The sequence below is a fragment of the Euprymna scolopes genome, chromosome 2 (assembly GCF_053919585.1).
Source record: "Euprymna scolopes isolate OS-2025 chromosome 2, ASM5391958v1, whole genome shotgun sequence".
In the NCBI taxonomy this organism is placed as follows: Eukaryota; Metazoa; Mollusca; class Cephalopoda; order Sepiida; family Sepiolidae; genus Euprymna; species Euprymna scolopes.
This window is the reverse complement of record NC_136483.1, coordinates 29,842,184-29,865,633: the sequence shown is the minus strand read 5'-3', so window position 1 is coordinate 29,865,633 and position 23,450 is coordinate 29,842,184. Positions and strand designations below refer to the sequence as shown.

Sequence of the window (23,450 nt, the reverse complement as noted above, 5' to 3'; positions counted from 1 at the left end):
TCATTTAATTTCAAGGCCAAAAAATAAAAATGAAAAAAAAAATGCCTCAAACTGCAGTTTCTTTGTTGATTTTTCAAAAATATCAGCTTGTCAAAAATCATGAGGAATCTTTAGGACAAATTAGGTTCACAAAAACCTCCAAAAAAATCAAACTTTCCCTATATTAAAAATCTACCTTTTTAATGAAACACTTTAAATTTAACTGGTGTCAATCCAAAATCATCTTTCATTTTGGGGTCCTTGAAACCTAATTGATCCAATTTTTGAGTAGAATTTAGCAAAGACAAAGGTTTCTACATAATTTTAAAGATTTTGTCAGTTGGGTTTCTTAAAACAAATAGTAATTTAAGCCTGTAGTTTTTTTTTCTCTCATTCCTTCAGAAGCATTTGAATGACAAGTAATGATTAAAAAAAAATTGGAATTTGGTCTGCATTTTTTACCACTCCAATTTTTTTTTTTCATTTTTCACTGAAAATTTCGATTTCATTTTTTAAATTCCTACTTAAAATTAAATTATTACTTGAGAGTTTAAGTGCTTTATTCTTAAATTTTTACACCTCAAAACACTAAGTTTACCCTAATTTTTGAGCTTTTTGCCTTCGAACTTAATCATAAATAAGCATATCCTTTCTAAATTTATTATTACAGGGCATCAGAATTAAGTGGTTAGTGTAAATAATTTTTACACATTTTAGTCGGTCAAATATTTTTCGTATCTTGAATACTGTCATGTGAGTGAACTGATTTGCATGTCTGATCAACTGACATAAAAAAAAAAAATCACTCCTCTTCTTTATTTTTTTTTAAATAGAGAGCAGGGCGAAAGTGCTGGTACCAGAGATGTAGTAAGAATTATTTCAGTGTAGTAGGAATAGGAATTCTGTTTGAAGTTTGAATTGCTGTTGTGACCTTTTTTTTTTTTTTTTTTACAGTCAGTTGATTACACCATTGCAAAATATGATTTACTACAAAAGAAATGCCTGTATGAGAATCTAAGAATCTCAAGGAAAAAAAAATTATTCTCTTATGAGGAACCTGGGATGAGAATGCTTTTTTTGTTAGCAGTGAGGCCTGTTTCTGTGGATGACCTATCAAAATTCGTTTCTTGATATGATTGTTGAATATATATATATATATATATATATATATATATATATATATATATATATATATATGTCCACATATTGCTTTGTCTCTCAAGGGTTTTTTGTTTCTGTAAAGATTGAATTGTTTATTGATCTTGTAGTTAGGATATTTAACAATTCAACACTTTGATATTGATAAATTAAAGAAAATAATTACAAAATCTTACAATCGTTTTAATGATAATTTTTTTTTCTTTTTTGTATTGGTTTCAGAATTAAATCAATAAAAATGAAGAAAAGTGAATCTTTGTAATCACGTGAAAAGCAATCATTTCTGCCCTTGTACATTGTCTATTCTTACACACGTTCATTCGCTAATTGACTCTTTTGATTGCGTTGTAGAAAACTAATCATTACAAAAGACATTTTCGAGAACAAGATTCCATGCAGAGTCTACTCTCACATTGCAGCATGATCAGCTTAGACTTATACTTAAGCATTTTGTTATAAAAAAAAAAATAAAGCTGGATTGGATGTGGAAATTGAATCTTTTGTGGAGGAAAAAAATAGTGAAAAATATTAGGGTAATTTTTCACTACACTTGATCATTATATTCAGAGGTCTTTAATTTGTAGAGATTTTTTTATTGGTTTTAAATACCTAAATCAGTTGTGAGAGAGTATACCTCTGCCCCATTATGTGGTCAAAGTTTTATTTTGGACCTTTTCCTAAAGTTAGAAAATAGAAATGTTAACTAAAAAAATATTTCTGATCAGGCTGAAATTGTTATCTATACATAAAATTTAGAAAAATCAAATTTTGAAATTCTATCAAAATTAATCAAACATTTCATGATGATCATCATAAAATGTGAACTTAATATGGGCCAAGTACTACCTCTCCATAATGAATCAAATTTATCATTGAAAGTGTGAGTTTTACATGTTCTATGATCTTGATTTTTTTTTTTTTTTTTTTTTTTTTTTTTTTTTTTTTTTTTACAAGGTGGTCACTACTTATCAAGGCCCGGAAGCCACTCGGGGGTAAGGGTTATTGCGTGTACAGTACGTTAGTATTGGAGATTTGATAAAGTGTCTTACTTAAGGGGGGCGGTTCATCAGGAATTTGTTTACATTGGACTTAAAGACATCCAGGTTGTAGTCAGGTGGGAAACAGGCAGACGGAACAGTTTCACAGGCATACACGTCTAAGAAAGAAACTTTGTTCATGGAATCAACATTTTGGTTTAGGCACAGATAAGGAGTGGGGAAAATCTTTGACAGTAGTTTCAGATAGACGGGTATTTTTCATGAAAGATCGGCGAGGGGGGACCAGAGATTGGAGCTCAGACAAGCATCTGCCATGGAAGTAACGATAAAACACTCACAACGTCTCTCCTGTGGGAGAGAGGTTGCAGGGAAGAGAAAAGGGCATCCCCCACTAAGCCACGAAGCCTATTTTGTACTCTGTCAAGGCAGGATAGTGTTTTTAACAGCTCCTGCCCATATGTGGCAACAGTACTCCATCTGTGGACGTACTTGGCATTTATATAAGTAGAGAATTGCGGTAGAAGGATCCCACCATTTTTCCAGTGACCTTGGCAATAGACTTGATGTATATGTTCCATTTCAGGTCAGGAGTAAAGGTCAAGCCCAGAAGCTTATCAAAGCATGGAGCTTCCTCTAGTCAAGAGCCATCCATTTCAGTTGATGCCAAATGGGGATCAGAGCGTTGATGATGTAAAGATAGGAGCTTGGTCTTAGATGCATTAAAAGTAACCAGCCACCTCTTACCCCACTGTACCATGTGCTCAAGATCATAGGGGAGAGAATTAGAGAGAACTTTGTCATTTATGGCCTTAGATGTGTTGCCATAGATGGTCGTGTCACCAGCATAGATGTCAACGAATGATTTAAGTATGTGTTTTTGGAGATCATTGATGTAGCTCAGGAAGAGAGTTGGGCCCAGGATGGACCCCTGAGGGACTCCAGCATTAATACTGAAGGTCTCTGATTTCTACCCATCAACCACTACTCTTATGAGCCTATCAGAGAGAAATGATTTAATGATCGAGAAAACATTTCCAGTTATACCGTAGGTGGAAACCTTGTGAAGTAGGCCCTTATGTCATACTTTATTGAAGACTTTTGATATGTCAAGAGCAATTGCCCTAGAGAGGAAGCCTTTGTCAGAGATTCACTAATCCTATTAGCACATCTGCTGTAGATCTAGCAGAACGGAAACCATATTGTCACAAAGAAGGTTATTTCTGCTGAGGTGGTTGACTATATATGTAATATGGATTCCAGCAACTTACTCATGACACACAGGACACAGGAGACTTATTGGTTTGTACTTAAAGGGGGACGACTTATCACCTGAATTCTTAAATGCAGGGCATACTGATGAGGTTTTCCAGGGTGTTGGGAAGCACTTCTCTTTAAGGCAACGTTTAACGAGTTTTGTAAGTATGAGGACAAGTTCTGGTTGAAGCTTTTTCAGCACTATAATGGGAATGCCGTCAGGGCCAGTTGCTTTACTGGAATCAAGGTTCTTGATAAGCTTAGCGGCCTCACGCACAGATATTTGTATGTTGCATAGCGTGTTGTCTGTTATAGGAGGAAATACGGGGAGTTGATGGCTTTCGTCGTGTAGGGTAGAATTAGCTGCAAAGTTCTTGGCAAATAGTTTGGCCTTGTTGGACATAGATATTTCAAAATAAAATGGATTCAAAGTTAAGCCATGACCAATATTTGGTCAAGTTTGATTAATCAAGTGATCTGGCTGCTATATTATTATACAAGCTCAACTAAAACCATAATCTCTTTGGCAGAGATAATAGATTTGTTTTTTAACTTTTATTTCAATAAGACATGTTCATAATAAGGTAAATATTTATTTGAATAGTTGAATTTTTTTTTTAAATAAAAGTAAAAAATTGTTACATTTCATGAGAAAGTAACATGCAAAAAACATTCTGATAAAAATTACTAATATTTAAGTTTAATTGAAATATATTTAACTGTTTTTAATTTCCTTTGATAGCATTGTTTTTGTTTTTTTAACTGTTCAAATGTCTTTTTCTGTCTTCATAATTGATTTTGCTAGTAAATAAAATGTCTAATTTTTCTTGATTCTTTTTCAGATTCTCTCAGCGCTGGATATATTACAACCACCACATATAGACTTCTTTCATGAAATGTATCCTTTGCATTAACATAATGTGTTTTAGATGTTCAAATTTTAACTCCAAAAGTTGATCTTATCATATATACCTTGTATCATGCGAGTTTAATTTTTGGATAGCTCATGGAAATATGCAAAATTTTAAATACTCATTGATCTTACTTGCGATGGGAAGGAGGGTAAATGAAACCAGAATTGGTGAAAGTAGGAGAATAAGAAAATACTATTAGCAAAGAGAACAATAGAGAAAAAAAAGTAAAACAGTGTTATAAAGAAAAAAAAAAATGGAAATTTCAAAACATAACGGGTATCTAAAATTCTGTCTGCAGTAAATCTTTTCATGTGGGGATATAGTCAAACATAAACAATACTAGACTACCGGTGACCCATTGGGTCAGTATGTTAGATTAGCTATGGAATTAATGTATGAGCGTGACACTTCTGACGTAAAGAAAATAGTTTTTGTGACATAACAGAAACATTTCTATGAAAGTATATTAAAATGAAAAAGAATATAGATTTCTATGAGTCGTTCTGTTTATAATTGTTTATTTTTGAAAAAAAACAAACTTACAGCCATTGAATTAAAGTGATTTGCCATACTTATAGGTAAATGTGCACTGAACAGATACCGTAATACTTTAAGTTAAATTCAAATTTTGATATATCTTTTTTAAATTAAATTTTTAGTTGAAAGTACAGAATAGTTAAAAACACTCTCCCCGTGTTAAGAATGGCTTTTTAAATAGAAAATGAAAATAAAATATAACTTTTTTCATTTATTTTAAACAAACATTCATGACCCATTGGGTCAAATATTTAATTTATGTTAATAAGGTTAATAAAACTAATTAAGACACTGTGGAAATGAACGATGTAAAAAAAAAAAATTTTTTTTAAAAAGCAGAAAGTATTAATAATTGTTTATTTGGATAATTTAAACACAAAAAAACAAAACAATTGGGACGCTGAAAACGTACACAGTAAAACAATACGTTTTATTGTGTTCATTATTTCTAAAAAAAAAAAAAAAAATTGGGGGGGTTATTTATGTTGGTAGTGTAGAAGAAAATGTATGAATGTTTTTAAGAAAGGTGTATTAAAAAATGGAGAATAAAATTTTTAAAAAAATGGACGGCGGTGGGTAAATCGCTGTTGTAAAATGCTCTTATAGTTGTCAACGGGTCAAAGTTGATTTATTTGTAAGAAAATTGCAATAGTATAGTTGTAATACAAAATAGTTGCAAAACACCCCACCCTTCCCATGTTAAGTAATAATTTCTAAATAATAACGTTAATATTTCAGTCCGCAGGTCAAATTCTGCAAAAGTAGCAATTTGTGTTTATTTGTTTATGCTGTTATGGGTTTATGTTTATGTACACATATGCAACCGGAAGTCGTAAACCAGATGTTGGATTACAACACTCATTACAAGGTCATTTGAGTTTTATAATTATATAATGATTAGCCACAAAATTGAGATTTCAAAGTTGATTAGAAATTAGAAACCTTGTAATCTTGTATGCTATTGGCCCACAAGCCAATTTCTACAGTATATAACTAAACCTGTAATAAGTTTTAAACAAATGAAAAATCATTACAAATGTCATCTTGTATTAAATAAAAATTAATCATAATAGAAGCAATAATTATTAAATCAGCTTAAAAATTGGTCCTAATTCCATTACCCTTCAAAAAAAAAAAGTGCAAAAATTGCATATGAACAAAGTTGTGCTTTCATAAGATTAATTTTGATAGTTAACACATTGAATCTTCGCAATATGATTCATAACACATGATATATAAATATATCAGATTTGAACGATATAAAAATGGATTGAATCACAATTTGATAAGAGAGCAATTTTTTGTGAGGAACAACTTAATGGCCCCTTTAAGATGGGATCATCTTTATATGCATAGAAATGAAAATATAATGGACGCAAAATTTGAAAAGACACAACCTAAAAATAAATCAAACATAAAAATAAATCACTCTTCACTGAAAACACAAATTAAGAACACAAGGAAGAAAAAAAAAATCTGAATTTTATTATCGACTTTTCAGAATAGATGAAGACTTTCTGACCCCCTTCCTCCTATGAAATTTACCTTTTCAGGTGATTTTAGAATTGGTGATTGTATTGGAATCATCTCCTCACTTGTATGCATGCAGGCCTTATGATATAATTTAAAATTTTAGTCTCAAAAGTCGCATGGTATGAAAGTATTCATGGTAAATGTTGGGCATATGTTGAAAGAAACTATTATAAAAGAACTCTGCCAACTGAGCAAACACGGCACACAAGAAATTCTATTAATCAACACAGAACAAGCAAACCGCAGTGGAACGGACCTACTTCGTCTCGCGGTCATCCAACCAGCCAATAAGTACAAGTAGGAATTTTCAACTCGCAAGGACGATGCCATCCAGCAATGCTAACCTAGCGAGCAATTAGTAATAGAATTTTCAGAATGTGAGAGATTATATAATTATTTCCACAGCCAAACAACGTCGCAGCCTACAAGAGCCATGACAGCCAACAAACCAGAAGTCTAAGACTCGAGTTTTGCCCTCATTTCATGATATCCGAACCCGGGATTCATACCCTGAGCCTCTTGCTTTCTAGGCAAGCACTCTGCCAACTGAGCAAACGCTCGGCACACAAATTCTAGCAAACACCCTGCATAGAAGAAGCTCTAACTTAAATGGATGGACCACTTTCATACCCATCAAAGACAATACATGCTTTTCCATATCTAGTTGTGACATATCTGCGGTATTGGGCACGGATCTCATCAAGTGTGATCCTTTTAGCTATGGGAAGCATTGAAGTAGTGCTCCACCATCTAAGAAATACTGTGGATCTGAAGACTGTGAACCTGGTTGTACAGGGGAAGTCAGTTCCCATATTGTGTCTGCCAAAGCCGTTCTTTTGCCTCTCGCGGTAGTCCGAAATAATCAAAAGATGCAGGTGAGTAACCACAAAGCTCATACTGGAAATGTTCTTGCTGCTGCTGAGATGAGGGTTCATTGGTAGATAACACATACAGTTTCTGGAATAGGAGTTGTGGATCAATCTCGACTGTTCCATTTTTGTTGAGCAAAATTATTGACTTCAGTGTATTTTTTTTTTTTTTTTTTATCCTAAGTGTACTTGTGAACATTTTCTCCAACCATTGAAACTATGATTGCCTTTCCTATGGAGTTTGCTCTGGAGACCTTCACCTTTTTATCTCCAGTTACTCCACTTGAAATATTGAATGGACAGATCTTTCATGAAATGGTCAAATGTCTGGAGAAACGCAAGGAGCTTTCATGTATCCCTCACATCTCCTTTTCTTGCTAAAGTAGCCTCCTGGTGCTGGTCACTAGTGCCATAATGAATGCCTGGTTCTTGCATTGTAAACTTGATTTCAGCACACACTGGCAGTGATACCAATTGTTGAATTTCCTCCATTTCTCTGCCATGAGTAAGGCCTGCAGACATCTTTATGCTTCTCATTAGCACCTGCTCGATAACCAGATCCGTAGTCAAGCCAGCCCAGTAGTGATCACTTAGTGTTCTTCTTCACATGTCCAAATATACATTTATATCTTTAACATTAAAAATTTTTTTTATTTTTATTTATTTATTTATTTTTTTTTTTTTAGCTTTGTGGTATGAATGTGGTTCAATGGGTAACAAATAAGGTTGGAGAGTTATGTTTTGGTTTCAATTCTAGCTGATGGCACCAAAGTCATGTTTTCTTTTTCATTACTTTTGAAATCATTATATATTGGGTACAATATAATAATCAGCAGGGAATTAACTCTATAATAAATACAAAATCGGCATAAATTATATTTAAGCATATTTTATGGCCAGGCAATGCCAGGTGACCTCCTAATGGAAATTATGCAAACCATTCATTATTTAAAAAGATCCATAAATTTATACTTTGCTAATCCGACTAGGGGGAGGGGAAATGTGTAATGACTTTATCGCTTGCTCAAGTTTTTATTTTTGTTGTCTGTTTTTATTTCCTTAACATTTCTTAAGCTATGTGGTAACAGAACTAATGCAAAGCGATCTTCATAAAATCATTGTCTCCCCACAACCACTCACAACAGATCATGTTAAGGTGTTTCTCTACCAAATACTCAGGGGTCAGTTCAAAATATATATATTTTTTTTTTCATTCCTATTTTTTTTCTTTATTCCTATGAATTAGAACAGTAACTTATGTTCAATGGTAAAAGTAAATATGGACCATATTAACATCTTCACACTTCTCGGATGTTTTGCTCTTCAAGTGTCTTGTGTCGCACTCTGAAATTATCATGAAATTTAAAGCTTAACTCTTTATTTGAACACATGCTATGCTCTTCTTATTCTATTCTCCAAACTTTGTAGCCTTTTCTCAATTTACCTAACCCATCTGACTGCCTTTGTTCAGCAGAACCTAAAGATAACCTGCATGCCTTAATCAATAACTTTATCATCTCAGTTATGTGATAACTAGGGCTATGACAAGAGAATATTCTTATTGTTTTGACTTTCGAGTATATCCAACACAGTTAATCGAGAACCACATCACTCTATATAACAACATAAGATATTAACTGATATATACTCGAGTCCAAATAATGAAAAAAAATATTCTCTTGTCATAGCCGTAGTGATAACAACAATCAAGATGCAAGCAGCCATCCAAAGGTTGTAAATAAAAATTTATTCTTCATTCCAAAAATACAAATTTTTGTTCAAGTTTTTTTTTTTTTTTTTTATCTTGAGTATATATATATAAGCAAAAGTCCATTTTCTCCAAAATAAAAACTGAAGCAATTTTCTTCAGTGTAACTGATACTCTTTTGTTCTTTCTTGTATTACAGGTTTAAGCTATCTCCACATGGCGAGAGTGATCCATCGAGATATCAAACCTGGAAACTTACTTGTAAATAGCAATTGTGTTTTGAAGGTAAGTGCTTGAAACAGTTTCATATATATAAATATATATATATATATATATATATATATATATACATTAGTAAGTCCAGGCATTGCCAGGTCATAAAATATACTTAAATACATTTTGATTAATGTAGATTTCGTATTTATTATATTATATTAGACCCAATGTATAGTCATGATTTAAAAAGTAAAAAAAAAAAAAATACTTTGTGCGCCACCACCGAGAATCGAAACCAAAACGTTTAGCTTAAGATTTACTTTTTCCTTTGATTTTAATGCCTGAGCAATGAAGACATGTTTGCTGTGAGGCTAAAAATTAAAACATGAACCAATAGCTTTTATGTTATGCATGCATATTCGTAATGTCATTTGACCTTCACCTTGTAAATTATTATTTTTTTTTTAATTTTCAGTTTTGCACTGATTTTCCTCAGCTAAAACCAAATATAAAGTTTTGCATGGGTTCAAATACTCTATATATTAAGTTTCATGTCTGTTGACCAAAACCTGACAGGAGTTTGGTATTTTTAAACAAATATATATAGAATATATAGAAAGAGGTTTGTGTCTTTACACAACTATGAATCATCTGCATAAATATAATTACATGTAATAGTTAACTAATGATCATTCCATAAGAAAACTGTAAAAACTAATAGGGAATTAATTAAATGAATATTTAAAAGAATATGCAAATTAGCTAGATCTTCTGCAGATGAATGCAATTCCATGACATATATAACAAAGTTGTATTTTCTTTTTAAATAAATAGAAAAAAGGTTTTAATGTGAATATCAATATACAAAAAAAAAAAAGAATTATATATATATATATATATATATATATATTATAAGGTAAAATTAAAAGCCAAGAACAATGCAAGATTTTTTTTTTTATATAGAGTAAAATTAAATGCAAACAAAAGAAATAAAGTTCTTTTTTTTGTTGTTTGTTTTTTCTTTTTCACACAAATTTTAACTCTAAACAACAGTAATTTTTTTTTTTCTGTTGTATTCAATGGTGATATAAATCTCAATATATTTCAGACTTATTAGTACATTTTCAAGAGAAGACAGCGGAAGAGTGTTCAAAATTGGAAAAGTAGCCGCAGAGTTTGCCACGTGATACCGCGAAATATAGAACAAAAAATGACGTTAGGAGAACGTTAAAATAAATCAGTTGATGTTTCAAACATCAACTGATTTATTTTAACGTTCTCCTAACGTCATTTTTTGTTCTATATTTCGCGGTATCACGTGGCAAACTCTGCGGCTACTTTTCCAATTTTGAACACTCTTCCGCTGTCTTCTCTTGAAAATGTACTAATAAGTCTGAAATATATTGAGATTTATATCACCATTGAATACAACAGAAAAAAAAAAATTACTGTTGTTTAGAGTTAAAATTTGTGTGAGAAAGAAAAAACAAACAACAAAAAAAAGAACTTTATTTCTTTTGTTTGCATTTAATTTTACTCTATATAAAAAAAAAAAAAATCTCGCTTTGTTCTTGGCTTTTAATTTTACCTTATAATTTTCTTCAACAATGCTTCAAGCAAACTACAACCTACTTATATATATATATAATATTGTCACAACCCGGTTAATTGATGACCGAATAGATTGGCAGTCTGATCGCGACATAAGAATTTATTTTATTTTGTATCCAACATCTCATAATTATCTTCGGTTAATCGTTGGATGTCGGATTAACCAGCGAAACATCAATAAGGAGAACGGAACAACAGAGCAAAAATGATGAAACAAACACTCAATAACAGTTTAGAATTCACGAAAGATTTTTATATACAAAGGAAGAAGAAAAAGTTCCGATACAAAGAATGAGTGAGACAGACGTGTTTTTGGGGGGGTGTTTGCTAGATGTATGCGACATGCAAAACACAGTACAATATGTATAAAAGTTTGTGGAAAGGAAAAGATATTGGCATGAAATAGGCCAAACTTATCTGTTTTTATCCGTTAGGGTAAACACGGATTAAAAGTTCGCAAACACAATATCCAAGAAAAAAGTTGAGATGGCGAAAGTTTGTCTCTTCCTCGAATCTTAGTCCCAAAGAAGAATTCAATCGACAATACGATTGTATTTGGAATGATAATCCGCAATTTAATTAATTCAAATCTCAGCCAGATTAAATGTTGAGGTTAATCGACAATACGATTATATTTGATTAATAGTCCGCAGTTTAACTGATCCGAATCTCAATATTCGATGGGGTCCGATTCTCGGAGCTACCGTTTTTATATACCGTGCTGTCTCGCTTCTTTTCGCCAACTGTTTTTCTTATTTTCAAATCCCTCGTGCTTCTCGTTTCCCGCCACGAATGTTCACAGTCTGGTTGCCATGACGACGTATTTCCGCTCGCTACGGCGATATTCACACCCAACCTCTGTCCCATTTTTCTCAGCCAAGTGTCTGCCACGCCACATCATTCATAGAGAGAGGGGGTTATCTGGTTCATTAGATTTTTAAGAAAGAGAGAGATAGCGAGATATATATAGAGAGTAAGTAGAGAGATTGACTGTTCGCTTTGCTCTGACGTCACAATATACACACACTCCTAGAATTTTTGTGGCAAATAAAAATAAAATAGCAGGAAAACTTATGAATGTATTTATCAGTTGAAAATATGTGTACATACAAAATTACAGAAAATTGAATAAACTTTGAATAAAAAATAATTATTCAAAATACAAACATTTGCATCAAACCAACTTGTTCTAGAAGATTATCTTCTAATATAAAAACATGCATGCTTGTTGTTCAGAATTTGAGATATTCATTCGTCAAATGGTGAGTGGGGGAAAAACAAACTTTTTACTAAGATGCTCCCAACCCTTTCTCAATAAAACTGCCCACTTTTTTCTGGTTTGTTAGGAATGGAATTAAGCATGTCGATCTCTAAATTCTAGCTAGAAAAAAAAAAATGGGGGGGATCTAGTTTGGACAATGGGTGGTTTCTTTCCAAGATAACTACAATTTGGGAGAGGCCAAGGTCAAAATCTTTGATCTCAGGCTGAAGGCCAGAAACAATTAGATTAAGAAAAGAAAACACTGAATTAACTCTATTTTTTCCTTGTTCTGTCATTGTTTCTGGTTGTCTTAACTTTCTTTGCTACTGGAAATAAGCAATGCTACTTCAAACATGTGATTAGAGATTGCGCAACACTTGCTTCACCATAAATACCTTGTACGGACACTCATTCAGGTGCTATTCATTGTTTCTAGCGATAAATGCTTGTAGTTAACTTCCTTTGTACAAGTATGTCAAATTAATGAGAGGGAAAAAAATCAGTTTGGATCAGATTTTTTGATTTTTTTTTTCTCAAGTTTATAAACCCCAATTTTTTTTATGCATTTTTTTTTTATTGGCAAAAATAATCTGAATTTTTGTTTCAAATCTAATTACACAATAGTTTCCAACATTTATTTCAATGTTTTATTTATATTGTCCTTATTTCGATTTTCAGATCTGTGACTTTGGTTTAGCGCGAGTTGAAGAGCCTGATGAGGATACTCACATGACCCAAGAAGTGGTCACGCAATATTACCGTGCCCCTGAGATATTGATGGGGGCAAAACATTATACCTCTGCTGTCGACATCTGGTCCGTCGGTTGCATTTTCGCTGAGCTGCTTGGAAGGAGGATTCTCTTCCAGGCTCAGGGTCCAATTCAACAGGTATAGCAGGATTTGCCTAGAAATCTTAAAGCAGTTTAGATCTTTTTCTATTCGGGAGTTTAAATGCTCCAAATTTCTTTCAAATTTCAAAGTAACTCATTTTTTTCTCAACCATTTGCAAACAATTGAAATGGTTGATTTGATTTATGAATAATTCAAAATACATTTTGGTGAATTTTTTTGTAATTTTTAAAGAAGTTTTCAAAAGTTTTAACACTATTACATTTTTTATTTTAAATAAATTAACAGTAAATAAAAAGAACTAAGTCACATAGAGGTGAGAAAAAACAAACACAGTAACAATTTAATATAGAGATTGTATTTCTTTGTATTGTACAAAAATTGTACTGAAAATAGTGGATATTAAAGTAAAAATAGTTTCATAGAACATATTTACTCTTTCTTTATAATGGTTTTGTATGGTATGAATTGTATATGGCAATTATCTCCCCTTGTATGTCATTGGCATTCTTTGTCAGTCATATGCATACATTTTATTTTTAGTTTCACTTTCTCCCTAATAATAATTTCTAATTTTCATTTTTACTTTTCAGCTTGATCTCATAACAGATCTCCTTGGTACTCCCAACCTGGAGGATATGCGAACTGCCTGTGAGGGTGCCAAAGCCCACATACTTCGCCAACCACACAAACCAAATTCCTTTACTGTCTTATACTCACTGTCCAATCAGGCGACGCATGAAGCCATTCACTTGGTTTCCCGGATGCTTGTATTTAATCCTGTAAGTTCTTGTTTCACAATTGCAGTCAGCATCCGAACATGAAGACACTTTTTTGAAGTCACTATCATGATATTTTACAATTTCAAAACAAAAATCTGTAGAAAACTTTAGATATAATCAATATTTATTCAGCCATATTCTGCTTTGATATTTCTCAAATAACCTATTGTTGTTGCTTTCCTGCATTATTTGTGTGTGTAATAAATCTAAATTATGTACATAAACAGTCAAATGTGTTTCACAAATATTTTAGTGTTTTTTAAGATAATGGTTTTCTGCCATTTTGTAACTATTTTCAGTTTTGTGTGTTGAGTAATTTTAGTTTAAATCTTATTTCAAATTCTTAATTACTAAATAAGATTAAGTAGTCGATACTTTGTCTTTTACATGTATATGTACACACTAGCTGTATCAACCCGGCGTCTTTTTTTTATTCATTAATTTCTATATATATTCATATTTATTCATTAATATATATTTCCATTTAAAAAAAAAATAAATATATTCTTAAATCAATTTTGCAATAAAATTAATAGAATATCTTATAAAATGTTGAAATTTAAATCCTATAAATACTTTCTAGTTTGTTTTTCTTTTTAATAACAATAGATATGGTGTCATTTTTTTTTTTCTCAGTTGTTGCATACTGGTTTTTCCTTTCTTTTAAAAGATTTTGTGAAGCTTTAATTGAATTACTCATTGTAGTGGTTTGCTAATTGCATTCATAGCATAGTCGGATGTTTATTTAAATGTACATATGAATATGGCAGATCCAAACAAAGTAATTGGAACACGTATGAATATACTTATCAGTTGAAAATATAAGTGTACACCAAAACTCACAGGAAATTATCAAGTAGAATAAAATTAGCTATTCTAATCCCACAAACTCCAAATGACATTTGCATCAAGCTAACCTGTCATAGATTATCTTCTACCTTCTAATATAAAGATGATTTTTGGTGTGCACTTGTTTTCAGCTGATACGTATATCCATAACTTTTCCTGTTATTTTGATCTATCATGTTTCATATATACTTTATATAAGAACCTAAAATTGCTTAAAATTACAAGATACTTTAAAGAAATGTTTAAGAAGTTAAATTTAAACAAATCTTTGGTCGATTGGTTGTCTGGCAATTTTATTATATTGTATGACATTTATTAAAAATGAATTTCTAGTTTACTACTGCAGCTGATTATTTTTATTATCTAATGTTTAATGTTTTTATTTTGGACTAAAAATTGAAGTACAGTAGAATCTTGCGATATGGTGGCCCTAATGTGAAATACAATGTTTTTCCAGCCCATGTTTACGGTATTTGCCCCACCTTACAGTGTTACTTATAACGTTATTTGATTATATACATGTGTATTATATGCTGTACTATATTTTGTTACTAATTTTTAATGTTGTATCACAGGGTTCTACTTTAAGTTGCATTTGCTTAAACTATTATCAAGTGCTCAGGATAAGGTGAAAAATTTCTTAAATGAAAAAGTATAATACCCTCGTGCAACACCATAGTGTCTGAGGAACAGCATTAAAACATTTCAAAATGTTTTTCATAAAAACTGCATTACAAAAAATGTTTGAATAATTAAGTTTCGAGTTAATATACTAATAAATTATTAATTATTAATAATGATTACTAATAACAAATTAATGTGTTAATAAAATAAAATTTTTAGAATAAGTTTCTTCAGAACATCCAAAATAATCGATAAAAACACCAAAAGAAAAAAAACTCAAAAAAACTGATCTGCATTCTGCTTGTGATTTAAACTATTTTATTTGTTGCTGGCATGAGTCATCAATTGGACTGTACAACCCCATTATGTCTACTCAGTAAAGGAGACAAGATTGTCCTAGTAGGATATGACGGCAATTCAAGTAAAAATAGTAGTGCGCAAGGGAAGTAACTCTTCCAAATTTATTATCCTTAATTCATCTGCGTAAAATAATCTTTACTTTTTTAAACTAACATAATTGAATAATTTTTTATTTAATGATCTAATATAAAGTAAATTTTATCTGAATCAAATTGTTTTTAGCAAGTTAAGATCTTAGTTTAACATCTTAAAAAAAACACAAAAACATTTAGGGTGTATATATCAAGATGATTAAATATGAAAGTTTTTTTTTTTTTTCATCTCTCTTTAACTATATTAATATCAAAATAGGTCATGTTTATTCAATCATATATAAAATCTTTTAATACTGTGTGCATGCATCTATATATATATATAAATAAAAAAAGTTGATTATTGTTGAACAGCAGTGTTTCTGCTTAATCGTCCATTTTAATTAACAAGTTAATTGGAGAATGTTTAATATCAATGTAAACCCAACTCTCCCCTCTGCCCCATTATTTCACTAGTAACAAACCCTATCTATAAATAAACCAAAACAATGATCTCATAACCAGTTGCCTACAAAGCAAATACAGTGTAAAATCTACCAAAGAACTTGTATAAAATTCTCCAAACAAAAGTTAATAACAAAATCACCACCTCACTAGGCATAGAAAGCCTCTTGACCAACACCCCAGTTCATGAAACTATTGATATTATCATGGACAGTATACACAATAATCCATCTCTCCCTCCACTGAAAATCAACCCTACAATCCTAAAAAAATTATTACTAATATGTACAACTGAGGTCCCCTTTTATGATCATAAAGGCAACATTTACACCCAAATCGATGGGGTAGAAATGGGGTCCGTATTGGGACCCATTTAGCTACTTTTACATGTCCAATCTGGAGAATAAAATACATAATACTATTAAAAAACCGTCTATTTATGTTAGGTACGTCAACATTATTTTTATTCTTACTGACAATAATAACGAAATAGAGAAACTAAAGGGTTATTTTCAAACCAACTCTGTACTTGCTTTCACTTATGAATTAAATATAAACAATAGTATTCCATTTCTCAATGCTCTTATAGACTCCAGCAAAGATGAATTTATTATCTCTCTGTATAAAAAGACTATTGCAACCAATTTCTGTATCTTAAACTTCAAAAGTGAATATTCATACCAATACAGAACTGCAAGTATAAAAAACCTAATTAATCGAGCTAAATTGATCTCCTCAAATAAAAAAAATATTCTACAGCGAATTAAAACATATAAAACAGGTTTTAATTAACAACCAATTTCTTAGTCGATAAACAAATTAAACAGTAAGAAACCTAGACCAAACTAATAACCAAGTTAACAATCCCCATCCCATTAATTTATTCTGTCACAACCAGCTATACCACAACTTTCAATCAGTTGAAAATGTACCAAGGAATATAAGACATCAATATATATCCCCAGTCAATAATAAGATCAGATTTATAATCTACAAGAAATTAATAGCTGCTAATATTATAATTAAAAACCACACTTCCCGGACAACAAAATCAGTCGATGAAACCAATGTGTTGGGAGAATGCATCTCCAACAATAGAAACATCAAAAGCTACATTCGACACACAACCAACACCTTGTCCAGACGAGTAACCCTACACCTTTCAGATACAAGCTCGATTTGTCAACACCTAAACCACATGGCTGCCCATATCCCAATTTAGAAAAATCCTAGTTGAAACACAAAAATTATTCATATGGATCCAAACGTAAAAAGACTACTGAAAACACTGTATATGAGAATTAATCAGCCAAAAATTACCAATGTAAATTTTGGAGACAGTAACATTTTAAAGTGCCTGGATATGTAATCATCTAATATGTCTCTTTCCGTCCATCTCTTTCTCTTTCTCATTTAACAACTTAATTAGACATTAATTATAGATGGTTGATATGACATAAACTAAACCTGTTGTGAACATTTAACTCTTCTCATTTCAATAGGATTTTGAAGTTTTAATACTATACACCACATTTTTTTATAATTTAACAATTATAAATCAAAGAATGCACAAGTCACACAAAGAAAATAAGAAATAGCACGAACATTTACTTTTGTCACTTACAAATATTTAAAAGATTCTTTAGAATCTCATGTTTTAAGATTTTTTTCTAAAACAAAAAAAAATGTCTACTTCATAATTTTTGTGTGGAGGGTGGGATCTATCCTAGTATCTTCTCACCAATTGCTATGCATTAAATTATATTTGCTTTCATTTTTAGGATAAACGAATATCTGCTAGTGATGCTTTATCTCACCCGTACATCGATGAAGGCCGTTTGCGATATCATTCCTGCATGTGCAAATGCTGCCACAATGGGCCCTCCACCCGGCAATACACCACAGAATTTGAGCCATCTTGTCACCAGCCTTTCAGCTATGATTTTGAAGATGACTTAACATCAGTACAAAAAGTTAAAGGTATGCAAATAACGTGAAAGTAAAGTTAACAATAATTTCCCTTTTCTGTTTTATTTGGATTCGAAAAATGGTAGTAAAACTAGTGTTTCTCTCACACACGCGTTATGGTTAGTTTTTTTGATGACGAGGGAAAATAAGCTTGGAAAAAGGAATCTTAAACTCATTAAATGAGAAATTCTCATTTGTTATAAAATATTGTTTTCGTATTTAAGTTTTCCATTAAAAAGATTTTCTTTTAAATTAAAGAAAAATCTTTGTAAAAAGTCATGAAATGGATCTTTATTCCTATAGTTTTTAGATTGTTTCTAGTGATTTGCCTCATGAAGACAGATAACAGGTCAGTTTTTAATGTGAGGAATCACTAAAATGGAAATCTGGATTGGGGAAAAAAATTACCTCAGTCAAAAAGGATGTTGTCATTGACCAAGGACAAACAAAAGTGTATTATCAGAAGAGATACTACACTTTGTTCTTGGTCAGAAGGCCAAAAAGTTTTTTTGTTATAGTTGTGTGTTCGCGCTGGAAAAAAATGACATTTTTTTTATTGCTTCTCATTAACTTTTTTTATTGAATTCACTTGGAAAAACATTTTCTTTATTAATAATATTAATATTTAAGTTCGCTGCTACCAATGATTGCATTCTTGAATATATACATAATTATCTCCCTTAGCGCTACATATGCACAAAAAAAACTGATTATAATCAGAGCGTTGTTGCAAGTGAAACAGTCATATTTCTAGGTGATGTTTCTAAATGGCGACTATAAATAATAAAACACTTCTCTTTTGGTGATTGCACTATTTTTTTTTTTTACTAACAATCTTCCAAAGCTTACTACTGAGTGAAAAATGTCTTTTCAACCCTCATTTTTTATTTATTTTTTTTTTTAATAAAACGAGCAAAATCAGTCTAATTATTTAAACAAGAAAAGGTTTAATATAGCAATATACTCTTTTTAGCAAAGGCTGTTTAAAAGCATCTAAAAAAATTAAAATTTTTATATCTTTGAGTCTCAACATAAAATTTGATGCATATTTAGAATTATCAAAAAAAAAATAAAAATAAAAAATAACAAAAATTTGTGCTAATTCAAATTGGCACTTATGGTAGCAATTAAAAGTAAAGAAAATACAGAAAAATGTATAATGTATGTGCTTGTTATAGATCGAAAATGTCATATTTAAAAAAAAAAAAAAATTAATGTAATTTGATCAAGTAGTTGTGTTCTTAATTCAAGAAAATCAAATTTTACAACTGAGTGAGTTGTATAATGTTTTTATAAAGTCGTTTCAAGTTTAGTAACTAATTTTTTTTTTTTTTTTTTTTTACATGGTGGTCCCCACTTATCAAGGCCCAGAAGCTACTCGGGGATGAGGGTTATTGTGTGTACAGTAATCAATGGGATAGTATCGTAGGAGATTTGATAAAGTGTCATTACTTGAGGGAGCGATTCATCAGGAATTTGTTTGTATTGGACTTGAAGACATCAAAGTTGAAGTCGGGGGGGGGCAAGCGGCAGAGAGTTCCACAGGTGTGCAGTTCTAAGAAGCTTTGTTCGTGAAATCCACGTTTTGATTTAGGCACGGATAAAGAGTGGGGAAAATTATTGACAGTGGTTTCAGCTAGACGGGTGTTTTTCGTGAAAGATTGGCGAGGGGGGACCAGAGAATGGAGCTCAGACGAGCACTTGCCATGGAAATAAAGATAAACCAGAGACAGGCTCACAACATCTCTTCTGTGAGAAAGAGGTTGCAGGGAAGAGAAAAGGGCGTCCCCCACCAAGCCACAAAGTCTATTTTGTACTCTGTCAAGGCAGGATAGGCTGTTTTTAGCAGTTCCTGCCCAGATGTGGCAGCAGTACTCCATCCTTGGACGTACTTGGCTTTTATATAGATAGAGAATTGCATCATTAGTGAGATATCTTCTGTAGTGGTAGAAGGATCCCACCATTTTCCCAGCAACCTCGGCCACAGACTTGATGTATGTGTTCCATTTCAGATCAGGAGTAAAGGTCAAACCCAGAAGCTTATCAAAATATGGGGCCCCCTAGACAAGAGCCATTTATTTCAATCGATGCCAGATAGGGATCAGAGCGTTTATGATGTAATGATAGGAGCTTGGTCTTAGATGCATTAAAGGTAACCAGCCACCTCTTCCCCCACTGTATCACGTGCTCATGATCTGATGAGAGAGAATCAGAGAGAACATTGTCACCTACGGCCTTTGATGTGTTGCCATAGATAGTCGTGTCATCAGCATAGATGTCAACGAATGATTTTAGTAAAACTGATGAGATCTTCAAACTTGCATTTGTCAGTTGACTGAGTTATTTTGAATGTTATTTGCAGGTAACAGTACCATTGAATGTAACTGTTCTTGAAGTTTCTGAATTTCCTCCTATAAATTGTCTGCATCATCTTAAAGAATTAGAAAATAAAACAAAATTTTACCTGGATTGTTTGGTTCATAACATTAGTGAAAAAACATTGCATGGGTTTGGCTAGTAAACAAAAAGATTTAGTTGTCAAAGGTCAACTAAAGTTAAATTTGTTTGTAGATATTTACGACCTTTAGATATTCCAATTATGAACACCCAAATAGAGTTTAAAAAAAAAAAAACTAAATAAATGAAAATCAATATTTTCTGTATCATCCAGGACAAAATAATTGCACTAAGAGATGCGGGGGGGGGGGGGGGGTACAGAAAAATGCCTTTCTTACATTCTTGCTAGTAAATGTTTGAAAAAGAATACTGAAACTAGGTTGAACAACCAGCTGCTGGGGATTTTTTTTTTTATATTTTGTACAAAGTTTGCGAGAAAAGTTGCTGGAAAGGTGTTTAAAAAATTAACAAGATTTAAAATAAGATTGTTTTTTCAATCAATTAATATTTTTATATTTTATTTTCATTCCTAAAGAGGAGAGGTTGAGTTGGAATTCAGCAAATATTTATAACAATTGTAGTCAAATCTATTTTTACTCAATTCCCCACTTCTGATTTTAAGACAAATTTAAATTCTGATTGCAAAAGAAATTTTGAAACAAATAATTTTCATGCAGAAGGGAGATAGTCACCTTCTTAAGGGGATAAGATGTGATGCAAAGTCATTTGTGTGTCCAACACCAAGAAAAGAAAAGAGGTAGCCAAGACCAATTTCTGAAACAAATGAGCGTCTCCAGTAATGATGTTTCTTTGACACATGAGTTGAAAAAAATTGAAAGGGAAGTCTCGTGCAACCAGATCAGGCTGTTGGAAGATGACTCCCTGACACAAATACACCTACGTTGAGACCTTTTTTGTTTTTTCTTTTAATTATTTGCATAACTAAGTCATATTCTGCAAAGCCCTAAACAAAAATAAGTTCCCTTCCCCTCCTTCCTCCTTTTTTTTCACCCCCACTTCCCTACTGGCTTCCTAAATTAAAACATACCAACCAATAATATATATAACCCTTTCCCTTTGCAAAAACTTAATCATGTTCTGTAGAGCTGAGAATGAAAACAACAAAATTCACCAAGAACACCAAACCACGCATTATGGTGAATGAAGGAAGTAAAACAAAACAACCAAACTAAAATTTATGAATAAATATTTAAAGAAATAAACAATTTGAAGCATAAAGTTTTTCCAATTGACCACATTTTACTAGACTCTGTCAGTTTGGTGTCAGAATATGCCGACTGTTCCCCGACAGAAGGTAAAAGTCCCTCAATGGGACTACCTGTTGGCCATAGATAGCGACCTGTAATGTCTTGGGACGAGATCCTGGTGGAAGCAGTTCATGACTTGGGTAAAAAAAATGTTGTAGCCTTGCAACCCACCACTTTAGTCCTTACTTCGACTCCGATCCAATCAATTGGCTAGTCATGTAAAGCCTTAACACTTACACTGGAAAATATTAATTACAACATTAGGGTTCCGAGGAGGGTGGGGACCAAAAGAGATTAAATAACCAAATACATATGGAAATCGAAAAACCACTAAAAAAAACAGAAAATTAATCAATAATGCTAAAACCAAAAGAACTCCCTCTGATGTATCCAACTCTGGACTCTAGCTAGAATCCATATCAGTGGAAAACAATCCTCCAGAATCTCTAGAAAAGAAAAATTTTCCAAGATTCCTAGTAATAGAAATCTTAGAAAAGAAAAAAATATAATCCGTGAACTATCACCATTCCTAATTGAAAAAGTTTGTACACAAATTTACATGCCAAAAAAGGTAAAAAAAAAAATGAAAAATGTCAATCTTCTGATTGAAGTAGACAATTGTAAATATGCTCAAAATCTCTTAAAAATGAAAAACTTCCACATCTATCAATGTATGATATTTGAAAAATTAAACTCTTCAAAAAGCATTGTAAGAAGCCATGAACTAACCTTAGCAACATCTGCCGAAATCAAAACAGCTTTAACAAAAACAAGGTTTAATTGACCACACCCGAATTAATATTAAAAGAAATGGTCAAACGATACCCACAAATATGTACATCCTGACTTTTAATACCCTCACAATTCCACAGGATACGTAATTGGAAATATATTCCAGCCCCTCTAAGATGCTTCAAGTGCTATAAATTTGGGCATCATAGAGAAACTTGTAGAGGGCACAGAACATGGGGAAAATGTAGCAAAATGGAACCCAATCATACAGAGGACGAATGCCCAAATGAAATTCAATGTCCAAAATGTTATGAAAATCACTCAACTTATTCTAAAACTTGCAAGATTTAAAAAAGGTTGTGGAGGTGAGATACAAAAAAAATATTTCCTTCCCAAAGCCAAGGAAAACTGTAAATTTCCTCCAAAAAACAAGGACTATTGTGGAAATTGCCCCAAAACAAAACCAAACAAAGATTCCTTCAAACTAATATCTGAGCTCAAAGATCTAATTGAAATCCTAGAAAAGACCCCAAAAGAAATCAACATGAATCAAATACTACCAACTACAACACCCAGAAATGATCTAAACACGAAACAAACCCTAAAAAACAAACCAGAACCAGACCTAACTAAACAAAAACTACAAATAAACCCACAAATTCCCCTCTCCAACAGCTTTAAAGCATTGGAGATGGAGAACTCTGAGGAGCAGAATACCAACAATAAGGAAAGTCTTTTAATATCCCACAAGAGTTCTAATATAAAAACAGATAACAACAAACAAACAAAGATTACAAAAACATCCGAACAGACAAGAACTGGTAAAAATTCTTAGAGGAAAACCACAATCTCACTCAACCTCTGAGGACAGAGATAAATTAAGAATAAATATTAACAAATTAATTGAACGCAAAGAACCAGAGGCCATTGTAACAGAAACCAAATCCACCAATTAATGACCCTAACTCCTCCATAAAAGCTTATAAATACACAAGCACACATGAAACGGTCCAATGACTCAAATAGAAGTACAACAAATACAACCAC

The 23,450-nt window shown here is 31.9% G+C and overlaps 1 protein-coding gene across 2 annotated transcripts in view; it reads left to right on the top strand.

Moving 5' to 3' along the window:
• Positions 1 to 23,450, top strand: part of LOC145290427 (serine/threonine-protein kinase NLK-like) — a 244,202-nt gene that overhangs the window by 178,907 nt on the left and 41,845 nt on the right. For both annotated transcript variants that reach the window (XR_013869317.1, XM_080136487.1), the window contains exons 3-8: positions 4,232 to 4,287; positions 8,317 to 8,423; positions 9,150 to 9,235; positions 12,717 to 12,926; positions 13,481 to 13,669; positions 17,820 to 18,018. Coding sequence is in view for 1 of the 2 variants with exons in the window: in XM_080136487.1 (XP_079992613.1) it covers positions 4,232 to 4,287; positions 8,317 to 8,423; positions 9,150 to 9,235; positions 12,717 to 12,926; positions 13,481 to 13,669; positions 17,820 to 18,018 (847 nt within the window). In the remaining variant the exon portion in view is untranslated. The remainder of the gene's footprint in view (positions 1 to 4,231; positions 4,288 to 8,316; positions 8,424 to 9,149; positions 9,236 to 12,716; positions 12,927 to 13,480; positions 13,670 to 17,819; positions 18,019 to 23,450) is intronic.